This window comes from Portunus trituberculatus, chromosome 38 (assembly GCF_017591435.1).
Source record: "Portunus trituberculatus isolate SZX2019 chromosome 38, ASM1759143v1, whole genome shotgun sequence".
Taxonomy (NCBI): Eukaryota; Metazoa; Arthropoda; class Malacostraca; order Decapoda; family Portunidae; genus Portunus; species Portunus trituberculatus.
The window spans coordinates 27,311,046-27,336,542 of NC_059292.1; the positions used below are offsets into that span (position 1 = coordinate 27,311,046).

At 36.3% G+C, this 25,497-nt stretch overlaps 1 protein-coding gene across 3 annotated transcripts in view; it reads right to left on the minus strand.

The window, feature by feature from the left end:
* The window catches only part of LOC123515077, a 26,432-nt gene continuing 935 nt past the window's right edge, over nucleotides 1-25,497 (minus strand). For all 3 annotated transcript variants that reach the window (XM_045273490.1, XM_045273491.1, XM_045273492.1), the window contains exons 3-17: nucleotides 22,271-22,387; nucleotides 21,665-21,793; nucleotides 21,128-21,252; nucleotides 19,452-19,582; nucleotides 18,930-19,015; nucleotides 18,079-18,177; nucleotides 17,671-17,776; nucleotides 16,592-16,711; nucleotides 16,168-16,280; nucleotides 11,871-11,984; nucleotides 10,415-10,596; nucleotides 9,612-9,723; nucleotides 8,091-8,471; nucleotides 7,441-7,542; nucleotides 1-2,480 (exon numbers count right to left, since the gene is read on the minus strand). In XM_045273490.1, coding sequence (XP_045129425.1) covers nucleotides 2,370-2,480; nucleotides 7,441-7,542; nucleotides 8,091-8,471; nucleotides 9,612-9,723; nucleotides 10,415-10,596; nucleotides 11,871-11,984; nucleotides 16,168-16,280; nucleotides 16,592-16,711; nucleotides 17,671-17,776; nucleotides 18,079-18,177; nucleotides 18,930-19,015; nucleotides 19,452-19,582; nucleotides 21,128-21,252; nucleotides 21,665-21,793; nucleotides 22,271-22,387 — 2,028 coding nt within the window. In that variant the 3' untranslated portion in view covers nucleotides 1-2,369. The remainder of the gene's footprint in view (nucleotides 2,481-7,440; nucleotides 7,543-8,090; nucleotides 8,472-9,611; nucleotides 9,724-10,414; nucleotides 10,597-11,870; nucleotides 11,985-16,167; nucleotides 16,281-16,591; nucleotides 16,712-17,670; nucleotides 17,777-18,078; nucleotides 18,178-18,929; nucleotides 19,016-19,451; nucleotides 19,583-21,127; nucleotides 21,253-21,664; nucleotides 21,794-22,270; nucleotides 22,388-25,497) is intronic.

Sequence of the window (25,497 nt, forward strand, 5' to 3'; positions counted from 1 at the left end):
TTAGTAAATACTATGCAATTTAATGGCAAAATTTCACATCCGCAAGTCACTAATCTAAAACAGGCAGACTCAATAACATGATGTGGTGTAGAACCAGCAGTGACAGCAGTCAATAGGCTTAATGATCTTTTACCTTTGCATTCACTATTTACATGAGTAACTAAAGTAACATTTGTCCCTGTTTTCTGGCTAATTCCTCTCTTATCTTTTAGGGAACTTAGTTTGTGAGCTTTTTTTTTTTTTTTACTTTTGGTAAGCTTCACTCTAGCATAAAAAAAATATCCAAATCACTTGATTTACTGTGATATTTTGGAAACAGTGTTTCAGTTACTTTCCTCCAAATGTAGATTACTATCAAGATGATTGAACACTAGTCACATGCAAGGAAAATATAAAATATAAAAAATTCCACTTGAAATGATGTTTGTTGTACCTTGCCAGCATAACATAAAAATAGCCAAAGTAATTGGTGGTAAATTATTCCTCCTAATCCTTAAATCTATTTTCATTTCTGGAGTTACATTGTAGTGAACTTAAACACAATGATGTAATTGAAAACAGCAATAAAGCCTTCCATGGTAAAACTACAGTAAATATAAATTTGTAAAACCAATGACTTGTCCTTAAGCACTGTTTAAGTAAAATACAGCCTTAGAGAGAGAGAGAGAGAGAGAGAGAGAGAGAGAGAGAGAGAGAGAGAGAGAGAGAGAGAGAGAGAGAGAGAGAGAGAGAGAGAGAGAGAGAGAGAGAGAGAGAGAGAGAGAGAGAGAGAGAGAGAGAGAGATATTAAATTCACAAAAAAAAATTAGAGAACAGTGGGCAGCAGTGTACAGATGTAAAGGTGAAGTGGTTAATATAGCTTTCCAGTTCCCTTTATCACATGATGCTCATATCATGCACATCATACATAATGTACCCAAAATAAAATAAATGCAAAATAAAGATCCAATAAAACTCAAATACATAGAACCTACATTGTTAAGTGAAAAAGTAGAAAAGGCTCATTTGTTCTTTTCCCTGACAAAGTTATCATCATAGCAAATTATTAATTATAAAAAGGAATATTCAGTGCCATGTCATAGCATAGCATGGTGATTGTGACAGAGGAAGCTGCACACTTAATCTATCTTGCAAAAATGGTGACTCATCATTTTCTGAAGTTGCACACCTGAATAAACTACTTATGTCAAGTGATTTATTTCAAAGTTAGTTTTAATCATGTTCAGATACACTGATTATGAATGAAACTTTAAGGCACAATTCTCATAGGATTATATGTTCTACCTCACTTAGGTAACTTTAAAAAATTATAGCCTATGATTGGATACACAATGTACTATTTGTTATCTTTACAACTGTTTCTGTCAATGAAATATGTCTGACACTACCAGTGATGAATAGCTTTTCACATTAAGTATTCCATCTTAAAAGTATACTTCAGGTTCCTAAAATGGAAATATAAGGTTACAGCAAACATTCCTATAAAATTCACACAGACATTTGACAGTCATTGTCAGAACCTTCTATACTTGATTATGTTATTTTGCATTTTTTCCTCAATTGGAAATCTTCTCTGACAGCTTCTCTAAAAATTCTGACAATTGAGATTGTGTATACAAGAACTAGGAGTTAAAGAAAAATAGCAGTCAGCAGAGTATGTTACTTTGAAAGCGACCAAGACTTTACCCGTGTGAAACAAAATTACAAATTCTTTTGATGACATGTTAAGATACGTAACTTCTCTAAGAAAAATGATTATTTATTACTGCAATGAAATACAATAATTTACCCAAAATACATTGCATATATTCAAATTTTTTTTTGCATACTGCTTATATGCAATGCATAAAAAACATTTATTCAGTGTATTTCAAGTAAGTTACCATATTGCACTGCAGTAATAGCTAATCAGTTCCTTTAAGAAGGAATTATCTGTGTTATCAAAGGGATCTATCATTGTTTCATTGGACTTCTACATGAGTAAAGCATAATCACTACTATCAAAATAAGAGTGTGCTGACTTCTTTCATTCTTCATTTAACCCCCAAGTCCTGTGATACACAAAGAATCTACTTGTTAGACTTTTATGAATCGTAATGTGTCTTCAAGTTTTGTTCTAATTGATGTAATTGAGCAAGGGAACTCATCAGCTATTACTTCAGTGTAATATGTTAGTTGAAATGCAATGCATATACAGTAGTACATTTCTTTCAAACAGTTTTGAAATGGTTAGTCATGGCAATGAGCAGAAGACTTTCTCTCATCTCTGATGTGTTTTTACTTTCACATGGAGACATCTTGTTCAGTAACATATCCTGTACATTTTAATCCCATAAAGACAGAATGAAAATCTATTTCTTCCAAACAAACTAGGGATAGATTTTCTTTTTCTTCTTAGAAACTTCAGAATCTTGAGATATGCTATTCTTGATTAAGATATCAGAATTTTGAGATCCATGATCTTCAAAATTATTCAAACTCTGTAAATAACATTATTGTCACTATATTTGTGAACATAACGAACACTATTTCACTACACTTACAATCTAGGCCTGGAATGGGGAGCTTTTATAGTTACTATCACAAAGTGTGACTGAACATTATATACAGTGGAGACTCAATACTCAAACTCAATTCGTTCCAAATGGCTGTTCGAGCATCAAAAAATTCAACTATCGATATCTATAAATCTGGTAATTTGTTCTCATCTTAACAAAACCTTAAGTTTATGAAAATTTCAATGTAATCTTTTTTGTAATTTTGATTTGTACATACTATAAGTGAAGGCTGATGATGGATAATGTAAAAGAGGAGGGGAGAAGGATGGGCAGGAGGAGGGAGGTCATTGTAGGACAAGTCACCATCCATGAAAACATCTGGTATGATTCCTGTGAAACCACTAGTGGAGGGATGTGGCTCACTAACACTTGCACTTTCACTAGATTCCTTATTTTTACCAATAAGCCTCTTTGATGTCATTGTAAGTATTTAAATGAAAAACTACCAACAGAATGCAGAAGAATGTGTTTTTTCTCAAGACTGGCAGGACTAGGATGCATACCAGTATACCAAAATACTGGCAATTTATTTTTACAGCTAATAAGGTATCAGAATAGGACAATGGTGGCAGCAGAGAAGGAGAGGCCAGAGCTTTGTTTATAATCGTGTGTGGTAGTTCGATTACCAGATATTTTCAACATTAACAAGCCTTTGATGTTAATATAAGTTTATAAATGAAAAACTACAGAAAGAACACACAAGAATGTTATTCTAAAGACCACAGCAGAACAATTGGCAGACGGGTGGAGGGAGAGGCTAAAGAGACTTTTGTTTACAATCACATGAGGACATTCAACTATCAGGTATTTTTTTAAGTATTAAATTGAACTTTTGCATTCGAGTATTGAAAAGTTTGACTATTAAGATATTTGAGTATTGAGTCTCCACTGTATTGTGATGCAATGATATATACTATTCGTATCATAATAAAAAATTCTACTAACATTTGTATACAATTCTACTTATACATCTACTGGGCTTAATCAAAATTATTCTCAAATTTATCCCATTTGGAGAATCTATATTGATAATTTCCTTGTTTTTGGCTGCATTGTGATATGTTTGTGGTAATATTAACTTTTGTCGTAAAAATGGATTACATATACGACTATTATATCCTAGCAAACAGGTTTTTACTACAAGCTAAAGCTAATTTCAAATTACAGCACATCAATTTAGTGAGTAGACCTGAGACTAGGCACTTCTCTGTTTTAGGTTCATCATCCTGTTGCAGTACTGATGACGAGGTCGCTGTGCGACTGATACAGGATAACCTAGATGGGCCCTGGTGGCCCTTTGTTATCCTATTATTTATGTTATGTTATGTTATGTTATGCAGTACATGTTTTGTGATGTCAATCAAGTACAGGGGATCCTCGCAATTCGATGGAGTTAGGGCGGTTTTACATCGATCAAATCAGCATTAATACGAATCGTGAAGCAATTTTTTTCATAGGATACTTAAGAATTAGAGGGGATAGGGACCAACCTCCAGCCTAGACCCCCTCAAAACATCACTATAACCTCTAGAAAACACTAACTTACACTAAATCAGTTCTATTAAAGGCTTCATTTATATCTAACTTTATTTTGGAAATAAAAACACTTGCAGTGGTCTCGCGGTACTTGTCCCTGTTCTTCCAAATTGTTAACACTGTACTGTTGATCTAGGGACACTTATTTGCATTGCAACGACACTGTGAGCTATACCTGCCTCACACTTTCTTATAAGCCCAAGTTTACCTTTGAAAGGCAGGAAATTGTGCTTCTTAGGGCTGGGGCTGGAGATGGGTTTCCATCATCTAGAGTCAGACGAAACAAAAATTTTAGTCCAATTAAGATCTATGGATCTAATAAGATTTTTATGATAAAATTAATTTTCTTGGTAATTGGAATGATGCTATAATCTCAAATCAATAGAATCTTGATAAGTAGATGTAAATATATTTGTATATACAGTGGTACCTTGGAGTACGAATGCTTTGAGTACAAACAACTTGGATTACGAACAAAAAAATTGTTTCTTTTTTTTTTTTTTTTTGCATTGGAGGACTTTGGAGGACAGATTGCACGCAGCACTGTGCGATCAGCTGACTGCATGTTGGGGCACCAAACTGCCTCAGGACTGTTGTTTGCAGTTGTTTGGTTGTTGTTTTAATGTAGTGCTTGGGATAATAATATTAAGTGTTTTTAGTTATTAAGATCATTGCCTAGCGTAGCAGCACACATGGTCACGAGACATATACAGACAGACATATGGAAGATTCTAGAAGATCCGAGGGGAAGAGAGAGTATCTAGCTCATGAATTAAAAGCCTTAACCCTTATAGACTGTCAGGCACGATTGTGGTTCTTACATTAGAGCGTTTCAGGCATGATCTTGGCGCTTTTCAGAAGCTGTGCTCCTTTATGCCGCACAGTTTGTTTATGCTTAAGGCTATCTGTCATATATCGAGGCCTGTCATTGGCCGATTGTTTTCAAGATGGTGGACACTTAGCCAATCATGTATCAGCTTTTACAAGGATATGTTTGTGAAGGTGTGAGGGTGCCAAGCGTGAGGATGGTGAGAGCAGTTAGGTCAGTATGCTGTATCTTATCCTTTTTTATGTATTTCTTGGTGAGATATAAGATATATCTGTATTTCCGTGGATAAGTAAGCAGTTCAGAAACATATTATGATGCATGACAATATTGGAATTGTTATTGGTTTAGATAAGAGTGCATAGTGCTGGCTTGATGGAGTCAGCTGAGGAGGATGTGTTGACGCTGGGTCATGGTCAAGATGGCCCCTGACCACGACGGCCATCCACGACGCCCCATGTTTATCACGACGCCCCCACACTACAGACCACGGCGGCCTCAGTTTCTTTATTACCCGTAAGATGGTTTTAAATTATACTTGTTAATAGAGCATCTTATACTAAGACAGACTGTATTAATAAATCAGTCGCTCCCCACTCCCCCATCCTTCCTCACCCAGTGATAGGTACTGCACCACGTAGTACCGTACGTAAGTGCTTACTTATAATCACCGCAATAATGTTATCGTGTAATGTTTATCAATAAATTGCACACTTGTTGATACAATCTGTCTTAAATGTAAGATTACAAAACATAATATTAAAACATTCGGTATTTAGCCAAGTGGCACCTCTGGTTGCTGCAGCAAGCCAGCAACAGTCATCGTCACCTCATAAAAACACAATGGACTATCGTGTGCCTCTCAGAAATTTTAAAATCATCTTACTGGTAAACAAAACCTTAAAATGTGTATGTGTATATAACATTTTCTGCTTAGAAATCCATGTTCTCTTACCTCTTTCAATATTTACAGAAAGTCGTGTTACACCCTGGATACATATATGCACTATATGCGCAGGGTACAGTGCACCGGTGTACCAATACGTTATGGTTTCTAACGATCCATACCACAAAACACTATCTCAGGAACACTGAGTTGCCATCCGTGGTTAACATGTTAACATAATGAAAGAAATAAGAAGACAATAACCTAAAATCTGGTGTGGGGTCGTCATGGTAAACACGGGGCCGTCGAGGAGGGCCATCGTGGTTGGGGGCCGTCGTGGTCATGGGCCGTCTTGACCAGGAAATGTTGATGCTTGTTTCTGACCGTAAAGAAGTTGAATTTTCATATTACAATTTGCTTGCTTCCCTGATTTATTTTCCATAATGAATGCAGTATATCAAAGAAAAATTTATTGGCTTATATAAGAGTGTGCGGTGCTGGCTTGATGGAGTCACATGAGGATGTGGTGACGCTTGTTTCTGACCACAAGAAGCTGAATTTTCATTATATTACATTTTGCTTACTTTCCTGCTTTATTTTCCTATCTTTTATAGTTATAGCATAATAGTAGTAGTATATATAGTAATAGTATTCAAAAATAAGAAATTAGGTGGAAAATAGAATTTTTTGGGTCTTTGGAGGTGGTTTGGAAAGAATTATAATTATGTACTTCCATAAAAATACATGTATTTTGATGCTTTGGTGTAAAAACGTTTTGGAGTAAGAACAAAATTTTGAACAGATTAAGTTCGTATACCAAGGCACCACTGTATATATTTTTGTCCTAGCCTAGCAGTGAAAAGTAGTTCAGTTGTTTGTTTACATTTCTCTGGCACTGCGACGTTCCAAAGCTTCTCTTCCAAGGAACAACTGGCCAAGATGAGCAGCTCTGTTGTTTATGAGTGGACAAAGCTGTCTGAAGAGTTTCTCATAGAGATCATTGAAGGCCAAAAAAAAGCAACGAAAAAATAGCAACGGCTTGCTGGGGGTGAAGGGCCGCCATGTTTGTTTACAGTTGACAAACGCGACAAAGGCGGAAGCCAGCTTGTGTGTGATGACCAGCGTTGACAAAAGTTGAGTCTTCAGAGAGTTGAAAGAAAAAGCTCACGGAAAAGTGCTAGTGTGACGCTGCCTGCGACACACAGGTAGTGTCGGTTTACACTTTCGCCTGGTAGGTTTGCGGCGAATTTGACCGGGTGTGTGACACGCGAGACATGAATGTCGAATTGGTGAGTCAGTCGGTCGAACCTTGAGGATTGGGTATCAATTAACTGATTTCAAATTGGCAATAATTCAAACTGCGAACGGTCAAATCACGAGGATCCCCTGTACATAGTTCACAAAAGGTCTTTCATTCAACCGTTTATATTTACTTTACTCTCCATCATTCAGCCAAATCTCAACAAAAGTATTTAAGTTCTGACATAATGTTTGGTGTAATAAAAGCTAGTAATAAAACAATACAAATAACTATCAATCAGCAAGTATCAGATTCTTTTCACTATCTTTGACAAAAGCCTACATTACCAAATGTTGAAAGAAAATTCATTTAAGCAAAAATTCTGAATACATACCAGAGTCTTGCGCTTCGGTCGTCCCTTGTCTTGTTTTGCCTTTCGTGCCAAGCTCAACTTTTTCACCCCACCTTCCCGATCCTCAGAAGGCTCCTGCAACTCCTGTAAAAAAATAAATAAATACTCATGACAGGAGTGACAAGGTAGATGATAGTAAAGACAACACTAAATGGAATGCAAAGGAATGAGGTGGAGGTAAGGAGAAAGAAAGAGTGGATGAGAGCAACAGCATTGTGGGATCAGGAAAATTGGCTATCTCAGAACCTCCACACTCCTGCCTGAGAATGTGGCAATATATCATAACTGTCATGGCATCATCATGCCTCTTGACAAATCCTTAAACAAAAGAAAGAAAATAATATCACATCACATTAATGGGCTACATATATGCAGAATATAAAATTCACAATCCATTATGATCTATGCTGACCATGTTAGAAATAGTTAATATTTGCAGTGGCCTTTTCATTGAATAGATTGTTAATTCATCACTGTAATAGGCCTAGCTTTCAAAAAGAGGTGCTTTAACTTGCTTATTTTAACATTTTTCTTATGATTACACAATAGCTTTACAAAGATGGTAAACCTTCTATCATACTAATGATAAGTACCATTAGTGACCAATTCAATGTGAACATGAGAGATCTTACCACAAGCTCTGATGACCCCTCCTCTACATCCATGCCTGAATGAAGAGGCATGCTGGTAGGCAAGAGTTCCTGAATTTTCTGAGAACCATTTAGTGATTCCAGCATCTGCATTGTGTTCCCAGCTGTGGCCAGTGCTTCTGAGGGTGAGCTATTTTGTGAGAGTTCAACACTGGGTCTGGATGAGAGCAGAATGTTCTGTGTTCCAACAGTAACATCCTGGGTGAGAGACACAATGTCCACTGTTTCATCAAGGCTATTATTCACTGATTCTGTTTTCTGTCTGGATTTCTGTTCCATGCTGGACTCTTGAACTGAAGATAAATCGAGATCTGGGGTAGCATCTGTGTCAGCATTGGCACCTGACTTTGAACTCTGTGAAGTCTGAAATGTGTTAATAAATCACTTTACAGAGGAATTCATTTAAGGACTTTAAGCTACCATCAACCATAAATGTAAGGTCACAACCATAGAAAATATAAAAAATACTTGAATCAATATAAATTAAAACTCATATTTGAAATAAATAAAAATGTTTACAATTTTTGTCATTGTGGTTGATTTGAATTTCTATGAGAAGGAAAGGCAGGAAGAGGGAAGAGGTCAAATGATGATCTGGCTGACAGCCTTTATTATTATTAAATACATCTGCTTGGGAAACAAAAAGAAATATGAAAAATATGATCTATTGTGAAAAATAGAGGAACCCTGCCATTTACACACCTCGTTAATCACACAATTCACTATGTATCCAACTTTTGTAGTAAAACTTAATAGGTCATTCATATGCTGGTCCCATGATCTGTACAGCATCACCTTGTTACTGATCACAATACACGTTCACTTCAGGCCAGTCTTATGCTAGCTCCTGTGCATCATCCAAGCATGCTTTATGAAACTTTGTGGTTTTATTACTACCCTTTGATATTTCTATTGAAAATAACAAAAGAGTATGTGTGCATATGTGTTGAAGGGTAGGTGTTGATAATGAGGATGGCAAGTGATACTCTGCTCTCTCTCTCTCTCTCTCTCTCTCTCTCTCTCTCTCTCTCTCTCTCTCTCTCTCTCTCTCTCTCTATCCTGACCCTCTCCACCTCTCTCTCTGTCCTGCCCCTCTCTCCACCTCTCTCTCTCTCTCTCTCTCTCTCTCTCTCTCTCTCTCTCTGGAGAAAAAATTATACATTACTGTATACTATTCATGAAACAACCCAAGTACATTTAATCATAATGAAACAATGTATGAAAAATTCTAAAAGGCAGCGAAGGATAAAGGAAACTCCCATCTCCATTGTCTGATAAGTGAGAGTGAGAGGATGATATACACTGAGCTTTAGGATTCTGAAAAGGGGTCTTCATATTACTTACTCCTTTTTATTTTTTTTTTTTTTTATTTTAATAAAGGCATATGAGTGTTGCACATATTATGACCCACCACTGAGCAAAATGTTTAGTAAATCTAATAAATAGAATGGCTAAAACCCGTCATACTAGACATCCCCTTAATAGTACATTGGTGCATCAAACCTGTGAGGTGATGTCCAGCATCTCCTGGGATGACATTCTCCTAGTGTACCCATGACTTGGCAGATACTTTGTGAACACCTTGAAGGTTATCATGTGGCTGTCAATGTAATTTCTGAAAGATTAATATACAATATATTTAATTCATATACAATCTTCATTTTCTCTTCTCTCCTATTTCACATTATTTTTGGTCATTGAACAACAACTCTAAATGTACCATTACCAGTTTAACCATAAAAATGGATTTGCTCTCTCTCTCTCTATCTCTCTCTCTCTCTCTCTCTCTCTCTCTCTCTCTCTCTCTCTCTCTCTCTCAAACTCACACAAGCATGCAAAAGACAGGATAGTTAGCTTTCCAATCCTATTAGGTTGAATGGTCTCAGTTCATTAACAAACATCCTATACCCATTTGTGAAAAGGCTATAATAGCATTGAAAGAAGCAACACTACATTGTCTATGGCAGGCCCAGGATTTGAATCCAAGGCCTGTCAGCTGTCAGTGAAGGGCTCAACCACCTACATCACCAGACCAGTAATCAAGAACTGCTTTACTTCTGCTTCTTTCAAACATCACCATTCTTTTGTTAACATTCATCTTCATCTGCCATCATTTACACATAATGAAAACACATATATGATTTTTGCAGGTCCTTTCAGTTTTCTGCAAACATCACTGGATCTGTAAATTGAATTGGATATAAGAAATTATTTATTCCAACACCATCAACCATTTCTTTCAGCTCTTTCATTAAATAATTCATGTATAAATCAAAGATGTGCACACTAAATCTTTAGATACTTACATTTTCCTCTTAGTATATATAATTTTTTCATCTTTAAGTTTCTTGAAGATGAAGGTGCCCATGGTAATATTCACACCAAGCATCTGAGCAAGGTATGTTGCTGTTATAGATTTCCTTTTGCCATGTGCAAGGGAGTCTTGTAAGAGGGACAGAGTGCGACGGAACAGGCAGAAAGTTGCCAGCTGCAAAGACGAAGAATGTGACTCAAAGCAAAATAAATACACAGATGCAATTAAATAGTGTAATACAATTAGCATAGCAAGATTTTGATATAACAAATAGCAGACACAAGAACCCATTAGATAAACATTTAACAAACTACAGTGTTAGAATAGTTTGAATATCTTGGATCACTAATAGCAGAGGAAGGAGGTACAGAGAAGACAGTTACACAAAGACGAAAGAAGTATAAATGGAGAGAAGTTAGTGGAGTCACTCTAGATAGGATAATACCACTAAAATTGAGAATAAAGGTATACAAAAGTGTAATAAAACCATTACTTTTGTATGGTGGTGACATAGTCATTGAGAAAAAAGGATGTGAATATTCTGCAGAGAACAGAGATGAGGATGGCGAGATGGATAGCTGGTATCTCACTGTTGGAAAAGAAAGTGAAGATATAAGAAGAATGTGTGGAGTGTGTAACATAAAAAAGAAGGCAAGAGAGGTAAGGTTGAAATATTTTGGACATGTGAAGAGGAAAAATGAGGAAGAACCAGTGAAGAATGCAATAATGATACCAGTAACAGGGAGAAAGCATGTGAATAGACAGACAATAAGATGGAAAGAATTGATGAAGCGTGACATGAATAAACTCAGACTACATGAGGACGCAATGAATAGAAATAAACAGAAAAAGTTAACTCAAGCAGCTGATCCTACAACACAGTGAGAATAAGGCCTTATGAAGAAGAAAAGTGTTAGAGTAAACAGAAGCTTGCTGAATACAGCATAACATTATTAATATTTAATGATCACTACATATGTAATGTATCACAAAACACTTCTTATCTGAATGGACTTAATGATCATGAATCATTGCAATAAACAGTACAGGAGTGAAGTGCTTGAGGCAGGACACTGGCTGTGGAGTGAGACAATGGTCGTGCTGATGCAGCCACTACACATAATTTCTTTATTCAGTACATTTATCCCCAAAGAATTTAATCACTGTCTAGTGCAATTACATTAGGATCTGCCAGCAAAACTGATTCTCATTTCCCTCTACATCGCTAGGAAACTAGAGTTAGGTTTAAGTTAGGAGATTAAAGACTATTTTAATCTACAGATTGGCTTTTCAAACTAATCTCTCAGCAAGAGACTCATCAGCATTTTCTGTTTGTCATTGTCACTCATCCATGTGTACAAATGTAGTAATAGAATATTTATGATGGAAAGAAAATGTTTGAGCTCTGAACTGGAAAATTCTACCACTACTTATTGGATGATGCTCACCTCCGGCTGTTTTGGAAGTGTTGGGTCAGTGCACGGCTGGGATGGCGTGGCACATTGCTCACACACATGCATCCCATCTTTTACATCAATGGCCAAGAAAATACCAAAGCATATCTGGAAGTGCAAATTTACAATTTTTTTTTTTTTTTTTTAAGTTAGAGGCCAGGCAAGGGAGGAAAAAAAAATTTAATTTTAAAAATGAAAAAAAAAAATAAAAAAAAAAAATAAATAAAAAAATAAAATAAAAAATATGAGTGCTGGTTCTCTACAAAAAAAAAAAGCGTCAGCCAAAATTAGGGAGCATGTGCCTCGATACCTCCCTCTTAAAAGAAGAAAAGTTGTAGGAAGTTGGAAATAATGATGCAGGGAGGGAATTCCAAAGTTTACCAGTGAAAGGGATGAATGACTGAGAGTACTGGTTAACTCTTGCATTAGGGAGTTGGACAGAATAGGGATGAGACGAAAAAGAAAGCCTTCTGCAGCGAGGTTGCAGGAGGAGGGGAGACATGCAGTAAGCAAGATCAGTAGAGCAGTTAGCATGAAAATAGCAATGAAAGATAGAAAGAGATGCAACATTTTGGCGGTGAGAAAGAGGCTGAAGACAGTTAGTCAGAGGAGGGGAGTTGATGAGACGAAAATGCTTTTGATTCCACCCTATCTAGTAAAACTGTGACTGGAACCACCCCCAAATATGCAAAGAGTACTCCATACTCCATACATATATAAGGCCCTTATACTGAGTTAGCAGGTGGAGGGGCGAGAAAAACTGGCAGAGACGCTTCAGAACGCCTAACTTCATAGAAGCTGTTTTAGCAAGAGATGAGATGTGAAGTTTGCAGTTAAGATTGAGTAAAGGACAGACCAAGGATATTCAGTGTGGAAGAGGGGGAGTCGAGTGCCATTGAAAAAGAGGGGATAGTTGTCTAGAAGGTGGTGTTGAGTTTATAGATGGAGGAATTGAGTTTTTGAGGCACTGAAAACTACTAGATTTTCTCTGCCCCAATCTGTTGACTTCCTGAAATCTTAGGAAAGATCGGAAGTCAGGCGTTCCGTCAGAACACAGGAATACTGATAATTATTTTCCGTTATTCTGAATGATCTGTTGACGTTTACCTCTAAAATCCTGAAGGGTTGGTAAAAGATGCGATCTTCTACTCACCATCCGAAAGAACGTGGAAAGATGTAGGATGGTATCATCAGCGTAGGAGTGGATAGGGCAAGAAGTTTGGTTAAGAGGGTCATTAATGAATAATAGAAAGAGAGTGGGTGACAGGACAGAACCCTGAGGAACACCACTATTAATAGGTTTAGGAGAAGAACAGTGGCCGTCTACCACAGCAGCAATAGAGCGGTCGGAAAGGAAACTTGAGATAAAGTTGCAGAGAAGGATAGAAGCCGTAGGAGGGCAGTTTTGAAATCAAAGCTTTATGCCAGACTCTATCAAAAGCTTTTGATATGTCTAACGCAACAGCAAAAGTTTCACCGAAATCTCTAAAGAGGATGACCAAGACTCAGTAAGGAAAGCCAGAAGATCACCAGTAGAGCGACCTTGACGGAAGCCATACTGGCGATCAGACAGAAGATTGTGAAGTGACAGATGTTTGAGAATCTTCCTATTCAGGATAGATTCAAAAACTTTAGACAAGCAAGAGATTAAAGCTATAGGACGGTAGTTTGAGGGTTAGAACGGTCACCCTTTTAGGAACAGGCTGAATGTAGGCAAACTTCCAGCAGGAAGGAAAGGTAGAAGTCGATAGACAAAGTTGGAAGAGTTTGGCCAGGCAAGGTGCAAGCACAGAAGCACAGTTTTTGAGAACAATAGGAGGGACCCCATCAGGTCCATAAGCCTTCCGAGGGTTTAGGCCAGCAAGGGCATGGAAAACATCATTACGAAGAATTTTGATTGTAGACATGAAATAGTCAGAGGGAGGAGGAGAGGAGGACAAGCCCAGAATCGTCCAAGGTGGAGTTGTGAGCAAAGGTTTGAGAGATAAGTTCAGCTTTAGAGACAGATGGGATGGCAGTGGTGCCAGCAGGATAAAATAAAGGAAGGAAAGATGAAGAAGTGAAGCTATTGGAGATGTTTTTGGCTAGATGCCAGAAGTCAGGAGGAAGTGGAGTTTGAAAGATTGACATTTTCTATTTATGAAAGAGTGTTTGGCAAGTTGAAGAACAGACTTGGCATGATTCCAGGCAGAGATATGAAGCACGTGAGATTCAGGAGATGGAAGGCTCAAGTACCTTTTGTGGGCAACCTCTCTATCATATATAAGCACATGAACAGGCTGTGTTAAACCTAAGTTTAGATGCTTTAGGTTGAGAAAAAGATGAGGAATGTACGCCTCCATGCCAGATACTATCACCTCTGTTATGCATTTGGCATGGATGCAGTTATCATTTTTAGGGAAAATCAGCATAATACCTCCTCAGGTCCCCCAACTGAGAGGCACCTCGCTTTGGGGATCCTGAGGAGAGATTGAAGAAATTGGACAAGATACAGAAATGAGATTGTGATCAGAGAAGCCCAATGGAGATGAAAGGGTGACAGCATAAGCAGAAGGATTAGAGGTGAGGAAGTGATCAAGAATGTTGGGCATGTCTCCAAGACATTCAGGAATACGAGTAGAGTGTTGCACCAGTTGCTCTAGGTCATGGAGGATAGCAAAGTTGAAAGCTAGTTCACCAGGATGGTCAGTGAAGGGAGAGGAAAGCCAAAGCTGGTGGTGAACATTGAAATGGAAATCTCAGCTCAAAGGGTAGAGGGACAGAATGTGCTCCACTTTAGAAGTTAAGTAGTCGAAGAAATTACTATAGTCAGAAGAGTTAGGGAGAGATAAACAGCACAGATGAATTTAGTTTGAGAGTGACTGTTGTCGAAGCCAGATGGTGGAAAACTCAGAAGATTCAAGAGCGTGGGCATGAGAGCAAGTTAAGTCATTGCGTACATAGACGCAATATCCAGCTTTGGAACAAAAATGAGAATAAAGAAAGTAAAAGGGAACAGAGAAGGGGCTACTGTCAGTTGCCTCAGACACCTGTGTTTCGGTGAGGAAAAGAAGATGAGGTTTACTAGAGAGGTGGTGTTCCACAGATTGAAAATTAGATCTAAGAGTGCGAATGTTGCAGAAGTTAATGTAGAAAGTCAAGGGTGTCAAGGCATTAGGGGTCATCATTGAGAGAGGGGGCTCGCTGCAGATGCTCTATAATACTTCAGTTCCAATCTTTAAAGATGCAGAAAATTTAAAATTACAACAAACAGTTCTGACAATTTTCATCAAAAATTTGATGTTTACAGTTCTTTATTCTAAGATTATGGCAAATGGAACATGACTGCTCTTATATCTGAGACTTCCTTGTACTTATGAGATGTAATATTGTGTTGTCATTGGAGTCTGCAAAACAGAAAGTGTTTTGGACTTTGGAGTTTCACATTTGTAATGAATCCTAGATTGTATTCTTCCTTTGTTTCTGATGTTTCATTAGGGTAGTAACTTTATTCCTTTTCTTTCTTTTTTTTTTCTTTTTTTTTCATGGTTGAAAAATATTCACACAAAAGAATCATTACGTATTTTCTATGAATATGTAGAGCTGGATAAAAAAAATCTTCTACAGAACCATATTCATAAAACCTTCATTTTAATAAACATTTACACAAACATTTGGATACATCTTATATTCCCACTGCTTTGAAGAGTCGTCATCACACAGGTTCACCACCCAACCCACCTAGGGAGGCGGTGGCATAGTGGATAAGGTGGTGAGCGTGGGATCGGGCAGACGTCCACACGTAGGTTCGAATCCCACCACGTACAGCCTTAAACACTTTGCCATTTGTCAAGTGGTTTAAAGTTACCTACATATCACCATGATACCCAGGTTCTAGGTGGTTACACTCAAGATGAGCTTGGGTGGTGATATGGGCCCTAATATGGGTACCACTATAAATAAAATTGTCTGCGCCACTAATGGGCAGAAGCTGAACAGCGCTTCCCATACACTCTTCAATTGTGCCTACAGGCGCCATAGGCCTTACCGTAAAAAAAAAAAAAAAAAAAAAAAAAAAAAATACACAAACATTTATATTTTCAATGGTCATAAAGTTGGCGATGTGAGGTAACAATTCATATAAAAAAATCTTGGCCTCCAGATAGAAACTATGTGTATAAAACAAATAATAAAGTAATTAATTAATAAATTTAATTAATTAATTATTCAATCAATTAATTAATCAATCAGGAGGTAGATAGATAAATAAATATATAAACAAAATATTCAAAAACTTAATATCAAAGCTTACCCCATGCTGCCACTTCTGGCATATGTCACACAAGACCATCAACCCATCATCACATTGCACTCCACAGGGGCAGCGCACAGGGAAGCTTTCACACTTTGAGTTGCCGGAGTCATCTGAAAGACAAAAATTGAATCAACATGCACATACTCATATATTGTTCAAATAAAAATACATGCAGATTCAAATGCAACAGTTATATCACATGATAGCATATAAACAGCACTGATAAGTCAAACACACTTCTAACATACAAATATTTCAACATATTTTGCCAACACTGAGTTACTGTCAAATTTCTATACTGACAATGAAAATAAAAGCACAGTTTGATGATGTAAGCTTTACACTCTTCATCATAGATCATTCCAACAAAAAATGTATCCAATGCTTGAAAAACAAATCATGTACTTCTACCTATACTTACCTTCCTGAGTAGAGTGAGCAACCATGTCATTGTGGGAAGACTCAACCTCACCAGAGAGAAGTGTCTGTGTTGGTACAAGGTGATCATCCTTTTGTGACTGTGTAAGAGGTACACTCTGGTCTGCAGATAATGTAAGGATGTATCATACATTTTCCCAATGCATATAACAATCATATTTCAATCTTGCATATTACTTGATGTGTTTGTTAACAAAAATATCATGTATATACAATCAATTTTCTATTCTGTACACCAAATCAGCAATCCCACACCAGATGTTCCAGAAAAGCACCAAAGGTGCACATCATTCACTCTTAGTCCCATTGGTCCCTGAAGAAAAAAAAAAAAAAAAAAAAAAAAAATCAGAACTCCTACATGCAGTGCTTTCCTTTGTTTGTAGGACACATAATGGAGAATGGGGTTCCTACCCTCCTCAGTCCATTCCTTCCAATCATCTCATACAACATGCAGGAAATACAGCAGCATTATTTTCATCTTTTTAGGTGAGCAATGTGGCTTTTGACACACTCTTAAAACAAAACTTCTTTACTGGTTCTAATCTTGTTGTTCTCATGTCTGCATCTTTATCAAATGTTTAAGCAATCTTACATCAGGATTGGAAAAATCTTTTTCTTTTCCTTTTTCCTAATATCTAAATACAAATTAGTTTAAATAAGTGATAAAAAATAAACTTGAGTGAAACAAAAGTTTTAATGTATTATCACAAGGACAGATACTTGTTTAGATTGTGATGATACAAGTTGGTCTGGTTGGACAAAGCCTGAATTTCACATTCTTTAATGTATCTGTAAAGACAGAACTTAATACATTTACCAAAGTGAAATAAACTAAAATAAAGTAAGTAATAAGATCAACTAAGGCATACATGGTCAGGTCATCAAAGCCTACATAAGACCTTGTCTGGCATTTATGACCAACACACACCAAACCCACCACCAAGCAGATCAAGGTTCCTAAGTGCAATTTCATTCATGCCACAAATGACGATAGTGAATACATTTACACAAAAAGTTGGCATTTACTCAACTTTTGCAAGGTGGCATGCATTCAGAACACACCTGATACAGAAGATGAATGGAGTGGTTTCCAAAACTTGTAGTAGGAACGAACTAATTTTCTATCAGTTTCTGTTTCCTCCTTTTCATCTTGCGATCCTTCTTGAGTCTGGTAGCATGAAAGGTTCACAAAATTAACTCACTTATGAACTTATTGATTAAATGAAAAAACATGTAAAGCTACAAAAATAACAAAGCTAATATGGATGTGAATAGTGGAGCTTTAAGTAATTCCATAACTAAATGTATTTCACTTCCACTATCTAGAAAAAATTCAAGTCTATTACATTTAAGATTCTTTCTGATATAATTTTCTCTTGAATAAGAAAACATTATCACCTGTCACCAAATTCATCGATCTTTCTAGCCCTCTCCTAAAGCTCTGATTGATATTACCATTCTTTAACACACCTGAAGCTCAGTTGGTGAATTCTCTCCAGAGAGGTAAGCATTCTTCTCAATACAGACATAAAGCTTCATGGAGTGGAATTTGGTTGAAACATCTCCCACCTAACATATAAAAGAAAAATATAATATAGAATTCTAACAATGATATTACAAGTAATTTACATATATTCTACACTAAATGATAAGAAAATTGTGAAACAGAAAGTAGAGGAAAAACCAGTGAACACTACAAATTCTGAAACCAGTTCCATGGTCTATTTCAGTGTATTGTATCAATCTTAAAAAATCTTAACATCATAAAATAACAAATAGATTAATAAAAGATAAATACAAATAAGTAAACATGAATAATAAGAATGCTATAAAATAACAAATTTGTAAATCTTTGTTTTCTTTCAAGTGTTACATTTAGAAGGGTTGGAAGAGCAAAAGCCACTCAAGAGTTGGTGGAAGGATGAAAAGTTGTCCTGCACTGCTCCTCAGCAAGACAAACAACATTTCCCAATACTTCCTCATCTTTCTTTCAGTTACAGCGTTCTTTGACTTCAGCAATGAGTGTTTTTTTCATCTGACATTAAGCCATTTTGCAGGCTGGTAAATTAAATGCAAGTAATTTAGCAGAGGTGATAACAAGAGGTACAAAAGGTAATATATAACAACCTTACAATTTTTCTACTAGCTCTTCCTGTTTAATATTGCACTACCTTCAACACCACTCAGGTTGTGGAGTTGATATTTTTTTTTTTTTTTTATATACTTGTAATAACCTACAAAATAAAGCTTCTTGATCTGTAGTGTTCAATTATTTCATTTAGTATTGATAATACAATAACAGATTAAGAACAAGTACAAACCTTTATTAGTACTGGTTTTGAGCTAAAAGTGAAATCAGACTCAATAACCGGGGAAAAACAGGGTGGCTCGTAGTCCTTTGGGGTGACTAGAAAATAAATAAAAGAATAATGTGATTTATTTATTTATCAATTTATTTTTATTTATTTATTTTTTTTTTTTAAGAATATCTTTATACATCTTTGCATTTCATTACCAGCAGTAATAATGGCATTTCAAAATACTAAGGATAATCTACAATTTCCTAGACCTATATTAGTCTGTATTAAGAATACAAAAGTACCAGTGTACAGACATATTACTAAACTAGTCTTAGCTGTTTCATCAAGTAACATAGTATGAATAAAGTTTTCTATAAATCAAAGCTTGTTTTTAAGTTCTTATTCAACAATTTTGTATGATTTTCAAAAGCCCTGGATAGCATTTTTTTTTCTTCACACAATAATTTCCAATAAAAAAACACAAACTCAATTTTATAAATTTAGAACCCTTATGGATTTACCCAAATACATATATAAACTTACCTTCATCATAATAGGTAAGTTTCATGGACAAACAGATGTTCTTTGGCAAGGGTTTCATATTCTGTGTAAGAAAAAGAATGGTGCGTAGCATCTTCTGTGTTGCCCTTCTTGTGTCTTCTCCCTGAATGGCACTGAAAGTAATGAAAGCATTCATCTTAATAACCACTACTACAAAACAGATATGCAGTAATTTCAGAAGTCTTAGAAAGACAGACCAAAATAGTCTGTTTTTCATAAGGAAGAAAAAAGTTTTACCCCCTAAAAAAATAAATAGAATAAAATATAAATAAAAATTAGATATACTGCACTACATAAAAACTTACCCAAGTATTAATTGAATGAAGAGGCATTATAATTGAAACCAAAACTAAATATGTGCAGTATTGAAAACTAAATGTTACATTGAGCAAAAAATAATTACAGTATAATTACCTAAATCAAAATTAAATAGATATAGTGCTTTGAAAATTATCTAGTGTTATATAGAATTAAAAATACAGGTATTTCTCAATATACGAGTATTTAGATTATGCGATTTTGAAATAACACAAGGTTAAAAACCTAGTATCTTTTTTTCAAATTACGCAGATTACTCAAAATAACATGTCAAGAAAATTAAGTTGCATGGCTGGTTTTGTAATGTGGCCACCAGGTGTCAGTGGTGTTCCCCCAACCAACACACATTGTCCCTTTGCATGCTGCACAAAAAGATTGCTTAAAAATTAGCTCCCTAAAATAATAATGAGTATTTTGTAATTACTATATATATATAAAGCATATGGGATAATAAAAATGTTTCAAATGTTTCATCGTTACCCACGCACCACTAGTGTTGACAAATTCCACTCTCCTCTCTCTATGCCTTACCCAACATATAATACATATCCCACAACTCAAATCCCTCAACTTAAGGCAGGTTCACACATATCAAAATGTGGGTGGCAATGCAACCTACTTGAGATATTGCATAGATTTTGTTGTCAAGCGGGTGGGGCTGCTACCCACAAGACAAGACCAATACATTTATTAGTCTTGTTTACATTGTGACTTCCCAGAAGGTTTGAACATGTGGTGTCCAGAAGCAGAGATGAATGTCAGCTGAATGCAATGCTCCAGACTTGGTATGTACGGTACAGTTTGGTTCAGTAGCATCTTCTGTTTACTTTATGCGATTTTTTACATTACACAATTCCTTTAGGAATGTATCCATCACATAAATCAAGAAATATATACCTGTATCTAAAGTATCTAAATATAAACTCTCTCTCTCTCTCTCTCTCTCTCTCTCTCTCTCTCTCTCTATACTGAGGAACTAAGCTCCTGACTCCCACTCTCTTTGCATTTCTCATCAGATGAGATCCTATAATATTTAGCAAGCATTTAACAAACCTCTGATTTATTAATTTATCTCTTCATACCTCACTCTTCTTGAATTATTCCAATATGGGTTGGCCAAAAAAAAAATCTAGATGAATCATGTCCATGTTCAGCTACCCTGCTTGAATGCAGGTAAATCCTCCATTCCAAGACTGCATTTTTTCCTCTAAATTAGTAAAACCTTTAAAAAAAAAAACATTGTAAACGAATATTCAGAAACTGTTAAATAATTCTTTTTCTTTCTAGGCCATGCTCCATACCTATAGAGAATAAAATAAAGAAAGAAGGAAAACACTCACATTTCAGGACCTCCTGGACTAGTCATAACAGGACCATCGTCAGTGTAACGGAACTTGTAGGTGTAAGTTTCATATGTTTCTTTGAGATTGTCCCTGTTCAGTATAGCAAGGACAAGCCGTTTTAGCTAGAAAATCAAAAGAAATGCTGATCAATTGATTGAATTTCTGATGCCACAACAAAGTCACACCAGAATCACAGTATATAAAAAGAGTCAAGAACTTTCAATCTTTTTAATCTAAAGGAATGCATTAATAGTTACTCAGTATTGCAAGAGAATGGAGCTGAAATACCCCTTGTTTTCAGGAGTTTATCAGTAAACAACAAACATTTCCATGAATCTACTGCTCATATATCCATCGAAATATAAAATTTATCAATAAATGTGCCATAATTGTTTGCACATTCAAGAGTCAGTCCAGGTCCTAAACCAAACCTGTCACATACCACCAAAATTCCCACATGTACATACAGGGATATGTACAGCCCAGGTTGAGAACCCCAAACATAGAGAACAATTATCTTTAACAGAATCTTACATATTTTCTCTCAATAGCCTGAAAGCAGCCTCTCATCCAGGACACCACCATGTTGGAGGCCCGACAACTGCTGTTGTCTATAAGCAACTTGAGCTTCAACCCATCGAGATGTTGCTCATAGTATGATTTCTGCAATGCATTGATAACAAAAAAATTTAGTTAAACTTTATTTCTTATGCACAGGAAATAAAATTTAATTAAAATAATTATAAATGAATGCATGTGCCTGTGCCTTAAAACTCCTCACAAAGGAAGGAAAAATAGATTTAAACAGAGTTCCAGTTTTCCATTGAAGTTGACAAAAGTGCAGATAATAGTTAACTCTTGCATAGAAGAGATGGACAGAATAAAGGTGAAAATAAACATGGATGTACAGCATGAATTACAAAATCACATTAGAGAATCTTCAATGAGACATGACAGAAATATCCTAATGACATGCTTCTAGACAATGAAATTTATCACTGAGAATACCAAAGAACCAAAAGCCAAAAAGAATCATGGTGTGTTCTGTAAGGAACTGTAACTCAAGAAACTTACATAAAAAAGAATATGATACAAGCAAACCACAAAAATATAAAGGGCAACAAGTAACAATGAACAAACCTCAGGAAAAATATTCCTTAAGTAGGTAATAGAGGAGATCCCCAGAGCCAGCAGCTTCCTCACAAATGCCTCAGAATGCTGCAAAGTTCTCTGCTCGGCTGGAAACACTAGGGACCACTGAAAGGAAACACATTAAGGAACCCAACAGCTATGCAAAAGTATAGTTATGAAGGTGTAAAGTAGGGAGGTGCATGTAGTGAGATATTGTTTATTGTGTTTTATATATGTAGCATGTGGGTGGGTCATGTGCATGTAGATGCATGCTAAAGCATGCATGTCTGTCTCTTCCCAAACCCATGGAAAAAGGACATAAAGAGCCAGTATCTCTTAGGGACACTAGGCATGGCATGTGGTTTGTTAGAAGTGAAGGACATGGCAGACTAGAGATGTACCGATACAAGAATTTTGACCAATACCAATACCACAAAATTTGGCCAGTACCAATGTCACTACATGGTGACTCTGTGCTAAAACATTTCATCTTCACAAAAACTGCACTGTTGTGTTTTACCTTAAATTAAAATTATAAATATCAATTCAAGTTTTGTCCAGTCTGGTGACACTGCAATGGATTATTTTACCGAACTTAAAACTGCACTGTTACATTTTACCTTAAATTGAAATATGTGTGTTCCTGAGTGTTAAGCCTGGGAGCCATTGGGTGATGATTCTGTTACTCCAGCACCTGAATCATTTGCAATATTCTTTATAAAATTATGAATTAAAGATGGCAGAATAGTAGGTGAGAGGCAACATATGCCACTGTATTCAAATAAATGTCTTTGATTACAAATACAAATATACAGCTGTCTTATAATCAGAACTGTTATAGTCTACCAGTCAGAAGAACTAAAATCCTATAGATAACAAGTAAAACACGATAAAACTGGTAAACCTTAACTCATGTACACACAGCAGACTGTAGTGTGCCTGTATATATATATATATATATATATATATATATATATATATATATATATATATATATATATATATATATATATATATATATATATATATATATATATATATATATACACCACCCATCTAACTGCCCACCTGCCCACCCAACCACAAACCACACACACACACACACACAAACACACACACACACACATTATACTAAATAATTTGGCATTATTACCAATTTATTTTTATCGCAATAAAACCTCCAAATTCTGCTTAACAAAACAACTTGCAGAGTGAGATACATGACGTAATAAATTCTTTTTTTAAGTATCAGTAGTATTGGGGGAAAATAAGCCAATACCGATACCGATACCGATACTGATACTCCTTAAATGCGCCGATATTACCAATACCAATACTTCACTGGTACATCTCTATGACAGACAATGCCAGGCATCTGCAAGGACACTGAGAGAGGAGCAAATATGTGAAGAACATAGTGGAGTCAGCATGCAGCAGTGAAAGAAGGACGTGATGGAGTTGGCCAGCGGACACACGAAATAAGACAGGGAGGACCAGCTAGAGTGCTAGAACAAATCCTGATTGGCTGGGGATCCATGAAAGGTGGCAGCTGTGAGTGCCAACCTGAGAAGGCTGTAAAGGGGTGGACATCATGGCCAGCTGCTGGAGGCTGGAGGAGCCTCTGAAGTATCTACTGAGGGCTGACCTAAGGAGTGTGTGAAGACTTCCAGTGGCAATGAGGATTACCTGTTCTAGAGGAATAGAGGCTGGAGAACTCTGTATAAGGTGCCTATGATGGTAACAGAAGTCAACCTGAGGGAGGCGAGTGCAGAGGAAGTTATCCTTCTAAGTGAGGATTACCTGCTGTTGGTAAGTGCAGTTAGGCATACTAGAGCCACTGGAAGCGATGGCACTAAGATGCTAAGAGTATGAGGTTGTGCAGTGATCATTTGTTTGATGTAACTTGATAGATAAGTCCATAGTGACTGTGCCATATATTGTGCCAGTATTCTGCTCTATATTCTGTCCTGTGCTTAGTGGGAAATTAATGGGAGTCTGGTGTGCCCAAGTGCATCTCATCATCTTGGAGTTCTGGTGCTCAACTAACTATTGTTAAGTGAAAATACAGTTTCATATCACCACTATCATGCTGAGCCCATAGTCATTAAGTGATACTGTTACACAGTGCCCTAACCCAGTTCCATGATGTGTGGATGCACAGACAGTAGCTAGAGAGGTTGTGCAACAGTCAGTGTAAGGTGTAAGTTTCAAGTGCAACCAATTTTTCCTGCAACATTATTCAAAAGTTCAAAGTTGAGTTTGATAAAAAGTACGTATTTGGTTCATTTACAAAATAAATGAATAAATATAGCTCCAACATCTATTTTATCTATTTATCTTATTTATTTTACTTTTTTTTTTGTGTGTGTGTGTGGATTGTATGATTTGCAGTGGTGAAGGTCTGGTTAGATTCTATATGGAAGCATTTAAACTAGGTTAGATTTGCTCACCTAATTTGATCTAACATAACTTAATAGCTTATCCTCTTAAATCTTTCATGAATTCACAATGCAATGATTGAACATCAATGAAATTAAGAACTAACTTGAGATCTTGCTAGACACATTCAAATGCAAATGCTAGATAAATTGCAAATGCAAATGCTTTACACACACACACACACACACACACACACACACGGAACTACCAACTTTGAAGGATAAATGGTCCCAAGAGAGGAGATCTAATAACGATGTATTAGGTAGTGAACCGTATGGAAAAGATAGTCAAGACATGTTATCACTGATTTAAGATGGAGATATATGGACAAGAGGACACTCTAAGATCAGGCAAAGTCAATGTCTGAGAAACATTAAAAAGTTTAGTTTTCTATATAAGACGGTGGACATCTGGAACAGTTTGAATGATGACATTAAATTGAAAGTGCACGAATTTAAGGAAAAGTTGGATAAAAGTAGATACGGAGACAGGTCATGCACTACGAACCCCGCTTGAACCCTGTAATATACAACTAGGTAAACACAGAGAGAGAGAGAGAGAGAGAGAGAGAGAGAGAGAGAGAGAGAGAATCACTGGTCCATTCCTTGACTTCTCCCCTCCATAATGTTATCCGGTTCAGCATTTTAGATATATTATTTCCATCTTTCCAATGGCCTGCATTTCCTTAACCAGACTATGAGTGAACTTACACGATGATTAATTATAAAAACTACATGAGAAACAACGACCTGCATCCCTGCATGACCTCCATTTCGTCTCCTTCCGTCACTTGTTCC